The sequence below is a fragment of the Eriocheir sinensis genome, chromosome 65 (assembly GCF_024679095.1).
Source record: "Eriocheir sinensis breed Jianghai 21 chromosome 65, ASM2467909v1, whole genome shotgun sequence".
Lineage (NCBI taxonomy): Eukaryota > Metazoa > Arthropoda > Malacostraca > Decapoda > Varunidae > Eriocheir > Eriocheir sinensis.
This window is the reverse complement of record NC_066573.1, coordinates 2,285,006-2,304,544: the sequence shown is the minus strand read 5'-3', so window position 1 is coordinate 2,304,544 and position 19,539 is coordinate 2,285,006. Positions and strand designations below refer to the sequence as shown.

General features: G+C 44.8%; 1 protein-coding gene across 1 annotated transcript in view; it reads right to left on the bottom strand.

Moving 5' to 3' along the window:
- LOC126987499 (solute carrier organic anion transporter family member 3A1-like) overlaps positions 1 to 19,539 on the bottom strand; it is a 55,796-nt gene that overhangs the window by 19,366 nt on the left and 16,891 nt on the right. The window contains exons 4-9 of the mRNA XM_050844468.1: positions 11,652 to 11,841; positions 7,395 to 7,611; positions 6,472 to 6,654; positions 4,593 to 4,805; positions 3,894 to 4,007; positions 136 to 245 (exon numbers count right to left, since the gene is read on the bottom strand). Coding sequence (XP_050700425.1) covers positions 136 to 245; positions 3,894 to 4,007; positions 4,593 to 4,805; positions 6,472 to 6,654; positions 7,395 to 7,611; positions 11,652 to 11,841 — 1,027 coding nt within the window. The remainder of the gene's footprint in view (positions 1 to 135; positions 246 to 3,893; positions 4,008 to 4,592; positions 4,806 to 6,471; positions 6,655 to 7,394; positions 7,612 to 11,651; positions 11,842 to 19,539) is intronic.

Sequence of the window (19,539 nt, the reverse complement as noted above, 5' to 3'; positions counted from 1 at the left end):
TTCTAATAAGTGTAAAGGTGATTTCTTCTTGTGGTTAAATGGTGACTGACAGAAAAATTATGTTACATACAGCTAGTTATAATCCTATTCCACAAACTGTAATTGGAATTTTACAAGAAGGGAAAAGCTTCATACCTTCAAAGTCTTTGGAAACATGAAAAAGGGAATGGAAATGAAGATGAGCAGGAGGCCACACAGGAGGAAGCCGCCCCACCACATCCCAATCCAACGCGGATGTTTGTGATCTGACAAAAAGCAAGAAAATTATTTCATAGACAGGTTACACCTATTGCTGGTATCTTTACAAGGATTATTCCCTCTATCATACATTCTAATAACTCTATGCTTCATCAAAAGTATTGAAATCACAACTCTGTCCAATCCAAAATCACAGACTCCATTAATGCTGGGATCACACATCTGCGATTTTGCCTCTGCGACTTTTTTTTTACAACAAAGGAGACAGCTCAAGGGCACAAAAAAAGGAAACCATAATAAAAAAAAGCCTGCTACTCGCTGCTCCTACAAAAAAGAATCAAAAGAGGTGGCCGAAAGATGGGTCAATTTCAGGAGGAGAGGTGTCCTGATACCCTCCTCTTGAAAGCGTTCAAGTCGTAGGCAGGAGGAAATACAGATGAAGGAAGATTGTTCCAGAGTTTACCAGCGTGAGGGATGAAAGAGTGAAGATGCTGGTTAACTCTTGCATAAGGGGTTTGGACAGTATAGGGATGAGCATGAGTAGAAAGTCATGTGCAGCAGGGCCACGTGAGGGGGGGAGGCATGCAGTTAGCAAGTTCAGAAGAGCAGTCAGCGTGAAAATAGCGGTAGAAGATAGAAAGAGAGGTAACATCGTGATGGAATTTAAGAGATAGAAAACTATCAGTAGGAGGAGGAAAGACTTACTGCGATACCGAAAATGTTTGAGTCTCAGCTCAGTCGGCACCTGAGAAGCGCAATTTGTTGCGACAAGAAAGATCTTGCGATCCATTACGACGTGTACTCAATCTCCGCTCGCTTAGTCATAGACCTTTGCAGTCATTGCAGACGAAGTGAGGAAAGATCGAGTGTGTATCGCAGCTTACTGCAATTATCGCAAACTCTTGCAGGAATTCATCGTGAGCACATCGTGAGCAACTGCGACATATGCACGATTATTGCAATGGATAAAGAATGCTGCTCGACTGGCTCTCGTTTCCAGTTCGACTTTGCAACGATGTACTGCAATTGGGAGGCGGTGGCTGAATGGATAGTGTGTTCAATACCTGCCCGGTGCCACCAAGCTGGAATTTTTCAGCCGCCGCCGAGTGGCTTAAAACTACCCACATGCTGTCCAGAAGACCACCTGTCAACCTGGACTCTAGATTCTAGGATTAAAGATGAGCTCCGGGAGGGCAGCATGAGCCAATGCAAGATGGCGCCACTATAAACACTCGCCTGCGCCAGAATGGGCTGGGCCGACCATCAGGCCCCACTGGGAAGAGCTGGCTTATGAGGACCCTCTGCTCTACCAGAACTTCATCCGCATCACTGAGACCATGTTTAACGAGATAGTGGAGTGCGTTCGACCCTACATCGAAAAGAAGACAGCGTTCTGGAGGAAGCCCTTGGACCCTGGCTCACGTGTTGCTATAACCCTCAGATTCCTAGCAACGGGGAATTCCTTTTTATTATTTATTTATTTATTTATTTATTTATTTATTTATTATTATTTTTTTTACTGCAGTGGAGACAATGCAAGGGCGTAAAAAAAAAGAAGAAAGCAATAATGAAAATAAAAAGCCCGCTACTTACTGCTCCTACAAGAGCCTTAGTTATGCATTCTGTGTGGCACCCAACACCATCTCCCTTGTTGTTCCTGAGAAATGCGCAGCCATAGTTGCTGCGTTTGGAGATGAATTCCTGCAAATGCCAGACTCAGTGGAGGGTTGGAAGGAGATTGCCATTTTTTTTTTTTTTTACGTCGTGGCCTATTGCGCCAGTAGGCTTCTTCCTGGTGGATCCTGATGGTCGGCCCAAGGTTTCTTCCCGGTGGGGCCTGATGGTCGGCCCAGCCCGTTCTGGTGCAGGTGAGTGTTTATAGTGGCGCAGTCTTGTGTTGGCTCATGGTGCCCTTCCGGAGCTCATCTTTGAGCTTCCCTTTGGAGAGGTTATCTAGAGCCCAGGTTGATGGGTGGTCTTCAGGCCAGCATGTGGGTAGTCTTAGACCACTCGGCGGTGATTGAAAAACCTCAGCTGTGTGGCGGCCAGGATTCGAACCCGCATCCCTCCTGGAGCTCCTGAACGCGTGGCCATCACACTAACCACTCAGCCACCGCCTCCCCTATAATTACAAGAAGTTCTTTTTGGTGGTCCTGCTGGCTGTTGTGGATGCAGACTATAAATTTATGTTCGTGGACATGAGAGCTGTTGGCTCGGAGTCTGATGGGGACGTCTGTGCTCAGTCCCAGCAGCCATTCCCCCAGCTCCCTCTCAACCTCTGCCGGCAGGGACAGCGGCCTCTTCCTCTTTCCACATGCCGCCTGGCCCTCTGATGATAATTCTTCTTCTTCTTCTTCATTGGCGTCCTCCTCCTCACTTTCTGCTTGGACAGGCGACTCTGGATCAGACTCATTTTGTTCCTGTAAAACAGGTGCTGGTGGGGGTGGAGGAGCTGGCAGCGCCTGTACAACTTCCTGTGGATTCCCGATTACTTCCACAGAATGGTAGGTGGCCAATATCTCCATAGCAGGCTGGTCGTCAGGTGTTGAGGGTGTGTTGGACGATGTTGACAATGATGGTGGTGGTTTGGGGCTTGGTGGGTGTGGGGGCTGGTGGAGAGACTTTGGACTTCTTGGTCTTTTTGGGGGGTTTGCTGTCCTTCCTCTCCTTCGGCATGATGTAGAATGGGTACTGAAGAGGACAAGATGTTGTGCGGCACACTGTGGGTGGGAGCGGTGGTTGGCAGAGCGAGAGGCAGTCATCACCTGAGCACGGCAGTGTGGAAACCAAGCGAGGGAGCGTCGCTTCGCTTCAAAGATTAATCCCCCTTAAGGGGAAACGGGCCCTTGTCGTATCGACGGCCCGTTAAGAGGAGTTGAGTCGTAGCACTCATGTGGGTGTAGGGGGGTCACCCCCTTCCAGCAGGAGGGGGCACGGGTGCCAGAGGCAGCCCATAGCAGGAGCCAACAGAGCGACTCAGCAGTCTACAGCTGGCTGAATTGCCAACTGAGTCGCTCCGTCGACGAGGGCTAGCGTGCCACTGAGGGAGCGTCCTTGTAGATTGCTCCCTCTGTATGGGAGGGAGCACAGGCCTTTGCCAGAGGCGGCCTGTAACGGGGAGCCGGCAGACCGACTCAACTGGCGGACATGCCAACCAAGTCGGTCTGCCGACGAGGGCGGGCGTGCCACTCGAGGGAGCGTCGCTCGCCCAGCTAATTTATAGGAGACGCTGCTGCGATACCTCATTGCCACATCTCGCGATGAGAAAGTTGCTAGATTCGCCAAAGATTTGTCGCAGGCCACTGCAATTATTGCAACGATATCATTGCTGAGTTGCAGTGGACTGCACTTTCACTGCATTCACACTGCGATCACACTGCGATGAGTCGAGCGCTATGGAAATTGCAGAGGCAGTTGCGATCTGTTTTGAACATTCCAAAACAAATCGCAGCGGTGGCCGCATCGCGCGATCACCCGCGATATGTGGCGATGCTGCTAGACTTCGGAAAGACTCTCAGTGATTCCTGTTGAGATTGTTGCAGCGAGAACGTAGTAGATTGTGATTTCACCACTTTTTTCACATTTTCAGTATTGCAGTAAGTCGCAGAGGCAAAGTCGCAGAGGCAAAATTGCAGATATGTGATCCCAACTTAATTATGACAACTAAAGAAAAAAAAATCCTTAAACCAACTCACTTGCTTGCATTATTGATGTGTCTACAAAAAGGGCATCCACATAGTACGAGATGAGGTATGCTCCCAACAGGAAGCCCAGCACAGGTCCAAAGGCAACCATGGTGTAAATAATACCTGTGAAGAGAAAAGATCTGTAATGTCTGATGTCCAATACTCTAATGGAACATCTACATACTTTCAGTTTGAATAATACACTAACAACATTCCATTACATTAGAGTATATTATGTTCACTGCTAAATAAATAGTGAAATTGTGTCATACATTATAGCACTAAATAAACTGGTGAATATATAATAATGTAAGTACCTACATAATTATATCAGTGATATAATATTGTTAACACTGAAATATTCAACTTTCCACGCCACAGTGTTATGTTCAATGATTTAAAAAAATACCGTAATTTATATTAGTCATTTTTCATTAAGACGATGCAGTATAAAAAAAATTGTCATCACAGTTAGCTTTAATTTCTATTATACATCCAACAGTCTATGAACTAGTTAGATAATCAATAACTTATTACTTAGCTTTCCGGGTTGATGAATCTTGTCATCGAAATTAACTTGTTTCTAAAATGCATTCAGAAATGTAGAGAAACAGGTGGAGGGTCAATCCCATATTACTTAATATTCTGTGTTCATAAATCTTGCAGCATTTTTCTGCCATTACAGAATACTGCTATGATGAAGCTCACCTATATACATGGAGGAGCTCTCTCTCTTTACATGGTCATCAATGTAGGTGGTTCCAAGGGTAAAGAGAGGGGAGCCGCCAGCCCCGAGCAGCAGCTGAGCCACCATGAAGAACATGACCGGCATCACGTTGCTGCGGGAACCTTTGATGCAGTTGTCTGGCTTCCCATACTGGATGCTGTTGTGCGAGCCGAGGGGCACGCCTTTGGAGAGGTCTGGTGGGAAAACGAGGTGTTGATCATAAATTTGAAGAACATCACATGGAGAAACAAATGCTGCCAAACATGAAGTAAATGATTTATGTATCTCGTGATAACTTTATTTATCGTTTAAATTTGTTTTCACATTAACCTGGTAGCAGCAGGGATCATGTTTCTTAATGGTCCCTCAAAGCGAGAAAAATGAGAAAAAATCATCACTCACACAAACCATTTCATAATATATATCGAAGCATTTGTGATCAGTTTATTTATGATCCATTTTGGGGAGTTTATATCATGGCACAAATTTGGCCCGTCGCTGCTACACGGATAAGCCACAAATTTGGCCCGTCTCTGCTACCGGGTTAAAAAAATTCCAAAAAATATTCACACATTCAACCTAAATCAATCAAAGTGGATGTATTTTCAGTCTCCATAACAGTGATCATAATACCACTGCATGAAAAAAGGTGGTGGCTGAGTGGTCAGTGTGTGTGGGCGAGGCCCGTCGCTGCTACACGGATAAGCCACAAATTTGGCCCGTCGCTACTACGGATAAGCCACAAATTTGGCCCGTCATGCTACGGATAAGCCACAAATTTGGCCCGTCGCTGCTACACGGATAAGCCACAAATTTGGCCCGTCGCTGCTACACGGATAAGCCACAAATTTGGCCCGTCGCTGCTACACGGATAAGCCACAAATTTGGCCCGTCGCTGCTACACGGATAAGCCACAAATTTGGCCCGTCGCTGCTACACGGATAAGCCACAAATTTGGCCCGTCGCTGCTACACGGATAAGCCACAAATTTGGCCCGTCGCTGCTACACGGTAAAGCCACAAATTTGGCCCGTCGCTGCTACACGGTAAAGCCACAAATTTGGCCCGTCGCTGCTACACGGTAAAGCCACAAATTTGGCCCATCGCTGCTACACGGTAAAGCCACAAATTTGGCCCGTCGCTGCTACACGGTAAAGCCACAAATTTGGCCTGTTGCTGCTGCTGGGTTAACCCAGTAGCAGCAATGGGCCAAATTTGTGGCTTTACCGTGTAGCAGCGACGGGCCAAATTTGTGCCATGATTTTAACCCCCCCAAATAGATGATACATAAACTGATCACAAATACTTTGATATATATTATGAAATAGTTTGTGTGAGTGATGATTTGTTCTCATTTTTCTCGCTTAGAGGGACCATTAAGAAACATGATCCCTGCTGCTAACGGGTTAAAGGGGATAAAAAATGAGCTCGAAGGGGAGGGATGGGCAGCATGAACCAAGCAAGATGGTGCCACTTAAAACACTTGCCTGCACCATTATGGGCTGGGACAAGGAACCTAACAAGGAAGCTTACCAGTGCCATAGACTGAAAAAAAAAAAAAAAAAAAAAAAAAAAAAAAAAAAATTCCAGGAATTATTTAGCAGTTACCAACTCAAGAAAATAAGATAGGGGCAATTTACGGTTTCACCCGACCAACGATTTTCTCACGTGGTTCATGTTTTCCTGGTGATAGATGTAGTGAACTGCACGATTTTGTACCTCATTTCCGTCGCAAATGTCTATTTTTCGAGTTATGCCTCTTTTCAAGTTATGCCTATCCCCTGCCCTCAACCTAAAATGGATTTATAATGACACACAAATTGGCACATGCAGTTGAAGCCAAGTTTTTCTGCCCACTCACCAGGAAGTGTTCCAAAGCCGTACTCTGTGAGCCGCTCCGAGGTGTCATCCCGCACTCGAGCATTGCGGCAAATGTTGGTGCTGGAGTCTGTGTTGTTGATGGTTTCCAGCTCGATAGACCAGCGATCAGAGATGAGCTGTGGCATCACAAACAACATGGATCCGATGCCCATCACACAGCAGCCTGCATTGAGGAAACAAAAGCAACTAAAATTAAAAGATGAAACTTGGATTAGCTTTGCCAAGTTTGATAGCTATGTACAGTTAGCCAAAAGAAATAACATCCACCTCATAAGTGACAGCATGGAGGATAAACTGGAACTATAGAGAATGGATGCTCTTCGTTCTACAGTGTAATTTCTTTGTTGGAAAGTTGGAAAGTTTCGTTTAGTCGGCGCAACATCTGTGGTCATATGCCGGAGAGACAGAAGGGGAAGGAATTATAGAAGGAAACAGATCCCAGGAGACGGGACACAACCCCCGATTAATACCTGGTACCCATTCACTGCTGGATGGACAAGGGCGTAGGGTATCGGAAAAGCCGCCCAAATTTTTCCACTTAGCCCAGGAATCGAACCCGGGCTCTCTCGTTTGTGAGCCGAGTGTGCTAACCACTGCACCACGAAGCCCCCGGGGATAAACTGGAACTATAGAGAATGGATGCTGTTCGTTCTACAGTGTAATTTCTTTGTTCTGTATTCGGTTTGTGAGCCTAGTGTGCTAACCACTGCACCACGAAGCCCCCAGGGATAAACTGGAACTATAGAGAATGGATGCTGTTCGTTCTACAGTGTAATTTCTTTGTTCTGTATTCGGTTGTGTTCTGGGGTGCTGTTAACCTTCAGGGCTGTGGATATCAGTTATATGACCAACACCCACTTTCACATTGCCACAAGCAGTAAACCAACAGTATGCATCACTCACCCACTCCTATCCACACAGGTATCCGCCTCTTGGAGCCTAGGTAGGAGACGAAGATCACAGTGATGACGTTGCCAATCTCATACATGGAGGAGATGACGCCAGTGAGGGAGGAAGGGATCTCATAACGCTTCTCAATGGTGGTGATGACGGAGTTGAGGTACCCTGACGCAAGTGCCTGCTGCACCGTCACCAGCACCGACAGGAGAAAGACGAAGATCTGTGGGGGGATGATGTGGGCAAGTGACTCAAGGGTATTAATGGTGTTTTTATTATTCAGTAAAATGTTATTCCTGTTCTCCACAATGATATTATTTTTTATAACTTCTTTTGTGGACTTGTGTCACTAATCAGACTAAAAGAAAGTTAAGAAAAAGAAACTTAATTATAATAAGTGAACCCCTCTCCATTGACCGGGGCGCCCATCTATCACAGCTAGTGCACAATTACCCCACTGTAGGGTACTTATATGTACATAGTTCATATATCGATATACATCTTACACACACACACACACACACACACACACACACACACACGCACACACAAGACAGTGACAGAACAGTGACCATCTACCATAACAGAGATAAATCGGCTGGCTTGAAAGGAAACTATAGAGATAAAAGTACAGAAAGAAGGATAGAATCTGTAGGAGGGTAGTTTAGATACTTAAGAATATACTGTAAGACAAAACACTACCCTAAAAGTGACTAATTAATGTGCATCTTAAATGAAGTGATAGGCCTAACTTAAAATCATGAATAGTATTACTCATGATTTTAATTTAGGCCTGTCACTTTATCTAAGATGCACATTTAGTCACTTTTAGGGTGGTGTTTTGTCTTATAGTACTGTACTTCTATAGTAAATAAAAAGCTGAAGTCTATGTTCCTGTCATCAATCTTCATACATCAGTGAAAAATACATAAACCTAAAATGTAGGAAAACTAAGAACATAAAATGAGATGACAAGAATGACTGGCAGCTTCAACTCAATAATAATCTTAGGTACATAACACGACTCAAATGAGAAAGCACACACACACACACACACACACACACACAAACCGCTCCGGTAGCTCAATCGGTTAGAGCTCCGCGCTGCAAAGGTTCACGGCAAAACAGACGGCGGTTCGAGTCCCGCTCAGGCCGGATTCTTTCCGTTGACTTGGAGTGGTTACTGTCCCCCCTTGAGCAAGGGGGATGAGGTGTGTGGTGTGTGAGGTCCTGGCAATACCCAGAGATACACGATAATGAGCACTTGCTCACGTCGGTGTGGCCTGTATATCTCCCATAATTCCGTTGTGTAATACTTCTATTTTACATCTTTACTGCCTACAAAACCATTTTTGCAACATCATCTTATTATATGCTCCTCACGCATTATGGGAGGCGCTCTTGGGTTGTATACTCGAAATAAAGTCGGAGATGCTGAGTGTAACCGGGTGAGAGCTGGACGCTGGTGTCGTCTGCTACAACCTCCCCCTTCTCTCTGATCAGGCAGAGATTAATCCGAATCATCTCTCAGTGAGTAAATAATAGACACACGGCTCCAGATCAGTGATGATCCCAAAATCCGGATCAAAAAATAGAAGGTCTATAGGTGCACTACCTCTTCTATTTACACAATCACCATGTCATGAAACACACGATAAATTAATCCAGACCAGGAAAGGGTTTCACCAGCGCCGGGGGATTGAACCCGCAACCAGCAAGATGTGAAAGCCACTTCTTAACCAATCGGCCAAAGAGGCACCCCACTCGCAGAATGAGTAATGGGAAGCTATCCCATCATGCAGGATAGCACTACACGACCTCTCTTCCCGATCTAGATCAACTTCTGTGTGTTTGTCACTGAAACTTCCCGTTTTCTATGAACTCTTCGGAGAGCATGGGCCATCCATCTTCCTGTTACTCATACGGGGGAGACAACAGAGCACAGGAGAGGATATCTCACCGCTGCCACCACATGTCCTGCCCGAATTTCACTTCACTATATCTCCACACAACCACAGCGTGTCACGAAACTCATGAAAAATTAATCCAGACCATGAAAGGGTTTCACCGGCGCCGGAGCTCGAACCCGCGACCAGCGAGATGGGAAAGCCACTCTTTAACCAGTCGGTCAAAGAGGTACCCTATTCGCAGAGTGAGTTATGGGAGGCTAACCCATCAGGCGAGTCAGTACTACAGGAGCGGCATTCCACGGGCAAGGAAATGATGAAGAAATTAATTTTGGCTTTGATATATCCCAGGATGAAATTCACAGCTGGAGCTAGCATGGTCCCTACAAATGGAGAAGCAGAAAATAAGGAGGAGAGAATATAAAGAGCAGCAATCAATTTGGTCCCTATCCTGATAGACCTAACTTCGTTGGACTTAATGTTGCAGGAAAAACTGGACAGGTTGTTGCTACCATACTTTAAAGAGAGAGAGAGAGAGAGAGAGAGAGAGAGAGAGAGAGAGAGAGAGAGAGATGATATGATTGAAGTGTTCAGGACAATGAAAAAGACAAAGACAAAATTGAAAGAGGATATTTGTATGGGATGGAAGGGAAACTAAGAAAACAAAAAAAGTTGAAAAGACAAGATGTTTGAAAGATATCAAGAAATACAGCTTCCCCAGTAAATGCATAGATCAACAGAACGGCCAGCAGGAGGAGGTAGATGAATGGATAGCGTGACGGCGCCGCGTTCAGGACAACGTGAGTTCAATTCCCGCCCGGTGCCACCAAACTGGGATTTTTCAGCCGCCGCCGAGTGGCTTAAAACTACCCACATGCTGTCCAGAAGACCACCTATCAACCCGGACTCTAGATTCAAGGATTAAAGATGAGCTCCGGGAGGGCAGCATGAGCCAATGCAAGATGGCGCCACTATAAACACTCGCCTGCGCCAGAACGGACTGGGCCGACCATCAAACCCCACTGGGAAGCCTTGGGTCGACCATCAGGATCCACCGGGAAGAAACCTACCGGCGCAATAGGCCACGACGTAAAAAACAAAAACAAAAAACAAACAAAGAGGTCGTTCAATCCTAAAACATAAATGAGGTTGGCATTAGGTTTGACTGAATAATGACAAGGGCGCCGCAAAATCAAAGGAGTAAGCCGTCCATTACTTGAAATGTCCCTGGCATAGCGCATATCTCATATATCACAACTAGGTAAATACACACCCTTACACAGATGCTACCAACTTGTTCCTGCTGGACTTTAATAACAAATCTTCAATTAATTTTAAGAACACTGGCTTAGGCATAAGCTTAGAGGTTTCCAAGTAACCCTCATCAAGCTAGGGCTCCAAACCCTGGATCTCTTGATTGTGACAGGAGTTCACTGATTAATACACTGCCAACCTGCCTATGTATAAACCAGTTATATAATTTTAGGCCCTGCAGACTGTTGTGGGCCTTCATGGTATCTTCTGAGATGTGTAAGGTGAGGGAATGTCTCAGCATCTCAGCGTAGTGGTTCCTTTTCTTTACTGCAGGGGTCCATATCTACACCGGGATTTCTCAACTTCGCCTTAAGGCTTAAACAGTCCTGTCCAGCATAGTAATGGAAACGTAGAGATGGGAGCGCTGCTTGGCGGTGGCTGAGTGGTAGCGTGATGGGCCCACATTCACCGCGTGATGGACGACGCGAGTTCGAATCCCCACGCTACCACCTGGGATTTTTCAGTCACCACCGAGTGGCTTAAAACTACTCACATGCTGTCCTGAAGACCACCCATCAACCCGGACTCTAGAGGAAACCGTCCAAATTAATCAAGAACGAGCTCCGGGGGGCAGCATGGGCCAAGAGAAGATGGCGCCACTATAAACACTTGCCTGCGCCATGACGGGCTGGGACCCACTACCATCCAGCTCAAACAAGCCTACCGGCGCTAGAGGCGTGTCTCGTGTGTGAGCGACGGTCTCAACACGTCAGGGATCCTTCAGCCTTGCAGCACGTGGCGAGTTTGTGTACCGAGTGACGCCATGAAGCGTCGAGGGGGTACGTGATCAGAGGAATTTGGGAGAATAATAAGAGAATTTGGCTCAATGTGGTTTGTGATGTGGCTCGTAGTGTGGTTTGTGATGTGGCTTGTGATATGGCTCGCATGTGGCTTGTGATGTGACTCGTGATGTGGCTTGTGATGTTTCTCGTGATGTGGCTTGTGATGTGGCGTAGCCCTGCGTTTTAAAGATACTAAGATGATAATTATAGCATCAAAAGGTGGGGCGCAACAAGCTTCACACACACACACACACACACACCTTGATGTTGGCTAGCCTCTGCAGGAAAGCTGGTCTGAAGGAAAAGAGCCCACAGTCGTTGGAGTCCACCGGTGGGGCAGGAGTCGAGGGGGTGGATGGGGAGGAAGGGCTGGGGGCGGTTGGGGGCGCGTGGAGGGCCGTGGTGGTGGTGGTGGTGGCGGACGCGGTGCTCAGGCCAATAGCATGAGGACTGTAAATAAATACGCTAATGTGATTAATTGGAACAATGCCATTATTAGCGAGTTTGACTGATCGATTAAGCTCACCCACCTGATATAAGACACGACACGATGTGACGGCGATATGATGGTGAAATGGTTTTAATTTAGCTTTAATAAGAGATCATTGGATATATGCTGCTGTTGATGAGATGATGTTAATAATAATAATAATAATAATGATAATGATAATGATAATAATAATAATTGTAAAAATATTTATAATGCTAGTCTACAAGAACAAAAACAAAGTCCAGGGAAACACACACACACACACACACACACACACACACACACACACACACACACACACACACACACACACACACACACACACACACACACATAATACAATCGCACTCTAGACTAATTAGAATGTAAATTAGACAACAGCATGAACTGGCATGGCAATAAGCCTGAAACAAATTGCTAAACCGATTGAAACACACACACACACACACACACACACACACACACACACGTCTAACTCTTTTTCACTCACTCTCATTGTCGACTAACGAAGTGGCAAATCTTATGTGATATGTTTGCGTGTGGGTATAAAAACAGCGCCGTAATGAGTTGATCCTGACATTTGCGTGTGCATGTGGTGTGTGTGTGTGGGGGGGGGGGGGGTAAAGTAGGAATCGGGACACGGTATGGTTATGTAACTGTGTCGAGCCTTTGACGTGTGTAGCAAAATCCATGTTAGATGTGGCGCGGCCTTGCTCGCAGAAGTCGCTTGCCGGCGCCGGGATTCTGGGTGTGACCGTGTGCGTGATACTGCTGTTTTGAATGTATTGAAGCGTGTCAGTCTGTCAGGCAAGGCACAATAACGACGAGGCCCAGCGTGGCACGTGATGGGGCTTGGGATGTGAACATTGATGGGGCTTAATTTGTGGCTTGAGATATGGCTAATGCTGTGATTCCGAGTGTAGCCTACGATGTGTCTTTGTGTGACTTAAGGGGCTATTACACTGGACAAATTTTCCGTGGATCTTCAGTCAAACCACGATTTCCGCTGGCGTGGTTCTCATATTTCCGCGGTTTTCTGACGTGTCCACGATCTTCCAAAGCTACGGTAGATTCCACCGAAGGACGACGGTATTACTCACCATCACCATCATCAGCAATAACAAGAAACAAATGAGAACAACGCTAGCGAAAATCGTGGTTTGACTGAAGATCCACGGAAAATTTGCCCAGTGTAGTAGCCCCTTAATGCTGTGAACAACTATGTGGCTTATGTGACTTGTGACGCGGCTTGAAGTATGATTTGTAATGAGGCATATAATATGGCCTGTGACGTGCTTGCGTGGGTTATGATGTGGTTTGTGATAAGACATGTGATATGGTTCGCCATGTGACTCGTGGTATGGTTTGTGATAAGGGCTTAATATGTGGCTTGTGATGTGGCGTATACCTGTTTGGCTTGCAACGTGAATTTTATTTCGCTTTTACTGTGACTAGGGATGTGATGTGATGTGACTCGGGGTGTGGTTTGTAATGTGGCCTGTGATCTGGCTCATGATATGGTTCATGTTGTGGCTTGTAATATTGTGTTGTTTGTGATGTGACTCGTGATGTGGTTCGTTTTAAGGCTCGCGATGTGGCTTGTGATGTGTTTCGTTGTGTGGCTTGTGATATTATGTTGTTTGTGATGTGGCTCGTAATGTAGTTTGTGATGTGGTTTATACGGCTCGTAAGTGGCTTGTGATATGGCTTGTGATGTGACTCGTGGTGTGGTTTGTGATGTGGCTCGTAATGTGGTTTGTGATGTGGCTCGTAGTGTGGTTTGTGATGTGATTTATATGGCTCCTATGTGGCTTGTGATATGGTTTGTGATGTGACTCGTGATGTGGCTTGTGATGTTGCTTCTGATATGGTTTGTGATGTGACTCGTAGTGTGGTTTGTGATGTGGTTTATATATGCCCTATATGTGGTGTGTGATGTCTGATGTGATGTGGCTCATAGTGTGGTTTGTGATGTGGCTCATAGTGTGGTTTGTGATGTGGCTCATAGTGTGGTTTGTGATGTGGCTCATAGTGTGGTTTGTGATGTGACTCGTAGTGTGGTTTGTGATGTGACTCGTAGTGTGGTTTGTGATGTGACTCGTAGTGTGGTTTGTGATGTGGCTCGTGATGTGGCTCATAGTGTGGTTTGTGATGTGACTCGTAGTGTGGTTTGTGATGTGGTTTATATGGCTCCTATGTGGCTTGTGATATGGCTTGTGATGTGGCTCGTGGTATGACTCGTGATGTGGCTTGTGATGTGGCGTGGCCTTGCGTTTCTGGTTTATCGTGAAATGTGGCTCTGAGTGATCAATGAAATTTATCAGATATATATATTTTTTAAGAACGACAAAAAAAAAAGAGCCATTTCGAAGTAAGCTGGGAGGAGGAGGAGTAGGAGGAGGAGGAGGAGGAGGAGGAGGAGGAGGAGGAGGAGGAGGAGGTGGAGAAGGAGGAGGAGGAGGTGGAGGAGGAGGAGGAGGAGATGACCAGCAATGCCAAACGAGGTCGCTATTATGTCCTTTTTTTCCCTCCTTGGAACGGCCACGAACCGGTTTGACTCTCTCTCTCTCTCTCTCTCTCTCTCTCTCTCTCTCTCTCTCTCTCTCTCACACACACACACACACACACACACACAGACACACACACACACACACACACACACACACACACACACACACACACACACACACACACACACACACACACACACACACACACACCTGAAGTTTAATTAGCTGGAAACCTTAAAGGAAATCAATCCACACACAAAAAAAACACAGGTGACCTCCCTGCCTTCGCACGTGACACCCTCCCTCTATCTCCCTCCCCTTCCTTCTTTCTCTCCCCACCTCAAGCTCCTTATCCCTCCTTCCCTTCACTCCACCTAGACGGCACGTGAGCCTCTCCCTCGATATGACCCCTAACCACATCGACCCACCTACTGAAGGCAAAGGCGATGAGAACGGCTTTGTGATTGGTTGACAGCGAAGCAATAGAGGAGAGGTCAGGAATAGTGGAGGGGTACACAGTGAAGAAGCATTGAAGAGAAAAAAAAATATAGATGAAAATATGAAATGGATAAAGTAACAGTGGTAAGGAATAGTGGAGATGATCATGGAAGAAACTGCAAGAGAAGAAGCAAGGAAGAAAAAAAAAAATAGGAGGAAATAAGAAAAAAATGCGAAGAAATAATGGTAAGAAACACGAAAGGGGTTGAGAGTAGTATGAAAATGAAGAAAGAGAAAACATGAAATAGGAGATAAGTAGAAAGAAACGGGAGAAATAAAACGTATAGAAAAGGGAGAAGAGAAATAAAACGAAAGGAAAATACAAGCATGAATAAGAAAGAGAACAAAAAAGGGAGGTACTAAAGAGAACGGATGTAAAAGAGAAGGGATATAAAAATCGCCAGGGAACGCGAAAATTAGAGAAAGGTTGAGAAGCGAGGAGGGAGAAAAAAACAACTAAATGAGAAATAACAGTAAACGATACGAAACGGAGCGAGATAAAAAAGGAAGTATAGAAGAGAGGAGAGAGAGGGACAATAAACACGAAACAGGTCAGAAGTAGCGGTAAGGAACAATAAAGATGAAGAAAAAAATCTATGAAAGAGGGAAAAAACAAAACAAGGAATAGGTGAAAAGTAGCGGCAGGGAACAAGGAAGAGGAAAGAAAAAAAATGAAAGTATAAGAGAAACGGAAAAGGATCGAAACATAAACCAGGTCGAAAATAACGCAAAGGAATACAAAGGTTCGAAAAAAATACAGAATAGAAAAAAGACAATAATCAGATCAGGTCTAAAACAACAACAAAAACAATAACGTATGAAAGAAAAGCCAAAAGAAACACGAATCAGGTAAAAAAAAATGACACAAAGGAAAACAAATGGAAGAAAAAATGAACTATGAAAGAGAGAGATAAGGAAACATGAATCAGATTAGGTAAAAAATGACACGAAGGAAGCAAAGGGAGGAAAAAGAACTTATTAGAGGATGAAAGACGGGAAGTGAAACATAATTCTTCAAGTCAAAAATAACACAAAGGAAAACAAAGGGGCGAAAAAAATGAGTATGAAAGAAATGAAAAATGAAAAACGAATCAGGAAAAAAAATGACACGAAGGAAAACAAAGGAAGGGAAAAAAACAAGTATGAAAGAGACGAAAAAGGAAAGACGAATCAGGGAAAAAAATAACATAAAGGAACACAAGGGGACGAAAAAAAAAAGGTATGAGGGAGAAAGTGAAACACAAGTCAGGTAAAAAAATAACAAAGGAAAACAAAGGAAGGAAAAAAATAAGTATGAAAAATATGAAAAAGGAAAGACGAATCAGGGAAAAAAATAACATAAAGGAACACAAGGGGACGAAAAAAAAGTATGAGAGACAGAAAGTGAAACGTAAGTCAGGGAAAAAATAACATAAAGGAAAATAAAGGAAGGAAAAAAATAAATATGAAAAAAATGTAAAAGGAAAGACAAATCAGGGAAAAAATAACACAAGGAACGAAAAAAAAGTATGAGAGACAGAAAGTGTAACGTAAGTCAGGTAAAAAATAACATAAAGGAAAACGAAAGAAGGAAAAAAAATAAAGTATGAAAGAGACGAAAAAGGAAAGACGAATCTGGAAAAAATAACACAAGGGACGAAAAAAAAGCATGAGACAGGTAAAAAATAACATAAAGGAAAATAAAGGAAGAAAAAAAAAAAAGTATGAAAGAAAACGAAACATGAACCTGGCTAAAAATATCACGCAGGGAAACGAAAGTGAAAAAAAATGAAGGAGACGGAAAAAGGTACAGTCAATCCAGGAGGAGGTGGTGGATGGGGGAGGTTTCTGCGGGGGTCTCTCCTTCCGTACCACGCTGCCACATCTCTTGTCTCCAATTGTGGGATTAGACTCAAGGTGTGAAGTGTACCACCATTAGCTTCCCTTCATTTCCTCTCTCTCTCTCTCTCTCTCTCTCTCTCTCTCTCTCTCTCTCTCTCTCTCTCTCTCTCTCTCTCTCTCTCTCTCTCTCTCTCTCTCGAACGGGAAGATAAAAAGGACTGCCCTCCGCACCTGCACTCGATGCCCAGCCACCATCCGAAGAAGACGCGTCACAGGGGACCGGTAGAGCTGACGCTGAATGCTTCACCCCCGTGAGAGGAGGAGCCAGACCCGCCCCAAGAGCCATTTATCCTACTCATTGCTACAACAGATTTGCCATACTGGAGGAGGAGGACGAGGAACAGAGCACCTTCTTGGTCGGTGACTCTATGATTCGCCATAAGGTGGCTGAATTCTGTGGCAAGAGTCCCCCGTCGTAGGCGTAACTACTGTTATCCTGGAGCTGGTGTTGACGACATCAGAGCTGCCCTGGACGAGGTCTCCGCTGTGGCCTCTAATGACTCACTCTTTGTTCTCCACACAGGTACAAACGACGTCACCACGACCCGGTCTGAGGAACTGCTGGACAAGTACCGTAGGCTCATCCAGCAGTATAATTCTAAATCCCCTAATATTTTGATTTCAGGAATTCTACCACGGACGTGGGATGAGGGCGACTTCTACAGTAAGGCCTTCAGCCTCAACAACCGCCTACAGACTCTCTGCGGAGAGCTTGACGTCGAGTTCTTTAACGCCTGGAACCATTTCTACGGCCAGAGTAAACTTTTCCAAAGGGACGGCATACACCTGTCCCCCGTCGGGGCAGCCAGAATCGGAAGGCTCCTCAACGACGCCGTACGTAACGCCCGAACAACAAAAAACGACTCTCAGCCACGTCTTTCCATCCCGCCCGTGTAAATAAACACCATACACCGCAACAAACTCGTAACATTGAACCCTCCAGTACCACCACCTCTATTACCAAGCCTCAAGATAACCTAAGAGTCCTTAGTTTCAATGCGCGTAGCCTAAGAAACAAGTTTGATGAACTGCGATGTCTTGCTCTGACAGAAAACTTTGACGTAATTGCTATAACCGAAACATTTATCGACACCACAAATATTGATTTAAGTTCCGAATACAACATAGATGGCTACAGATTCTTCAACAATGATCGTGTAAACCGTAGAGGGGGTGGTGTCGCCCTTTTTGTCAAAAGCTATTTGCAACCCACTGACAAAACACCAAGAAACAGTAACGTTGAACATTTGTGCGTGCGAGTAAACACTGCAAAAGTCAATTTGAATATATCTGTCACTTACAGGCCTTCGGGGCAGTCACTCGATGCCGATCTTGAAATGTACAGCGTCTTAAGGCAGTCACTTAATAACAGCGACTCACTGATACTAGGAGACTTTAACCTCCCCCATATCGACTGGGCGACACTGTCGGGTACAGAAGGTGAGTCCCATAGAATGATCGAATTTCTAGAGGAAAATTATCTAAGCCAAATGGTTTCTGAACCAACTCGACAAAATAACATACTTGACCTTGTTATAGCGACCCAAGATAACCTAGTCAGTAATGTCACGGTAGGAGAACACCTCGGTTCCTGCGATCATAAACTAGTGCGCGTTGACATTAGAGCACAAACATCGGTGACTGAAAATAAAGTAAAGGTGCCCAATTTCAAAAGAGCCAACTTCGTAGAAATCCGACGAAAACTAATAGATATGCAACTATCAGATGATGGCAATGTAGAGGACGCCTGGCTAGGCTTTAAAAATCACTTACTCACTCAGCAGGACACATTTGTCCCCTTGTGCGAGAAGCGAATTAATACTAATACAAGTCCACCTTGGTTTAATAGCGAAATTAAACACTCAGTCAAGGAGAGAAAATTGTTTTACAGGTTAAAGAAAAAACAAAGCACGCCCGAAAACATTAGACTCTACAATGATGCCAGGCGACGAGTAAACAGATTAGTGCGTCAGGCAAAGCGTAGATATGAAGAAAATATTGCAGCCAACTGTAAAAATAATCCGAAATCCTTCTTCAGTTACATAAACAACAGAAAGGCGATCAGAAGTGGAATTGGACCCTTAACAAACAGCGACGGTGCACTAGTGACTGACAGCCAACACGTTGCAAACCTATTAAACAATTACTTTTCCTCGGTGTTTAATAATAACAGTCCTCCCACCACTACCACCAACACCAGCACTAATGTAAAACCCGAGCATGCATTGCCTAACTTTGAAATAAAACCCGATGAAGTCCTTAAAGCCCTCAAATCACTTAAAACAAATAAAAGTCCTGGACCTGACAAAGTATATCCAACTCTGCTGAAAGAAACAAAGAGCGAAATACTCTCCCCCCTCACAACCGTATTCAATATGTCCTTGCGACAAGGCATCGTCCCTTCAGATTGGAAAAAGGCTAACGTGACACCGATTTTTAAGAAAGGAGACAAAAAAGTACCAGGTAATTACAGGCCCATTAGCCTAACTTCGGTTGTAGGTAAGCTACTTGAGGGCATAATTAGAGACAAAATTGTGAGTTACCTTGAAAGCCACTCGTTAATTGGGGACTCACAACATGGCTTCCGAAACAAAAGATCCTGCCTATCAAACCAATTAACCTTTTATAACGACCTCTTCACTGTTTATGACGTAACCAAATCACTGGACGTAGTCTATCTTGATTTCCAGAAAGCGTTTGATAAAGTCCCGCATCATAAATTACTTTACAAATTAAAGCAAATAGGTATTGACGGTCAAATAAACCAAT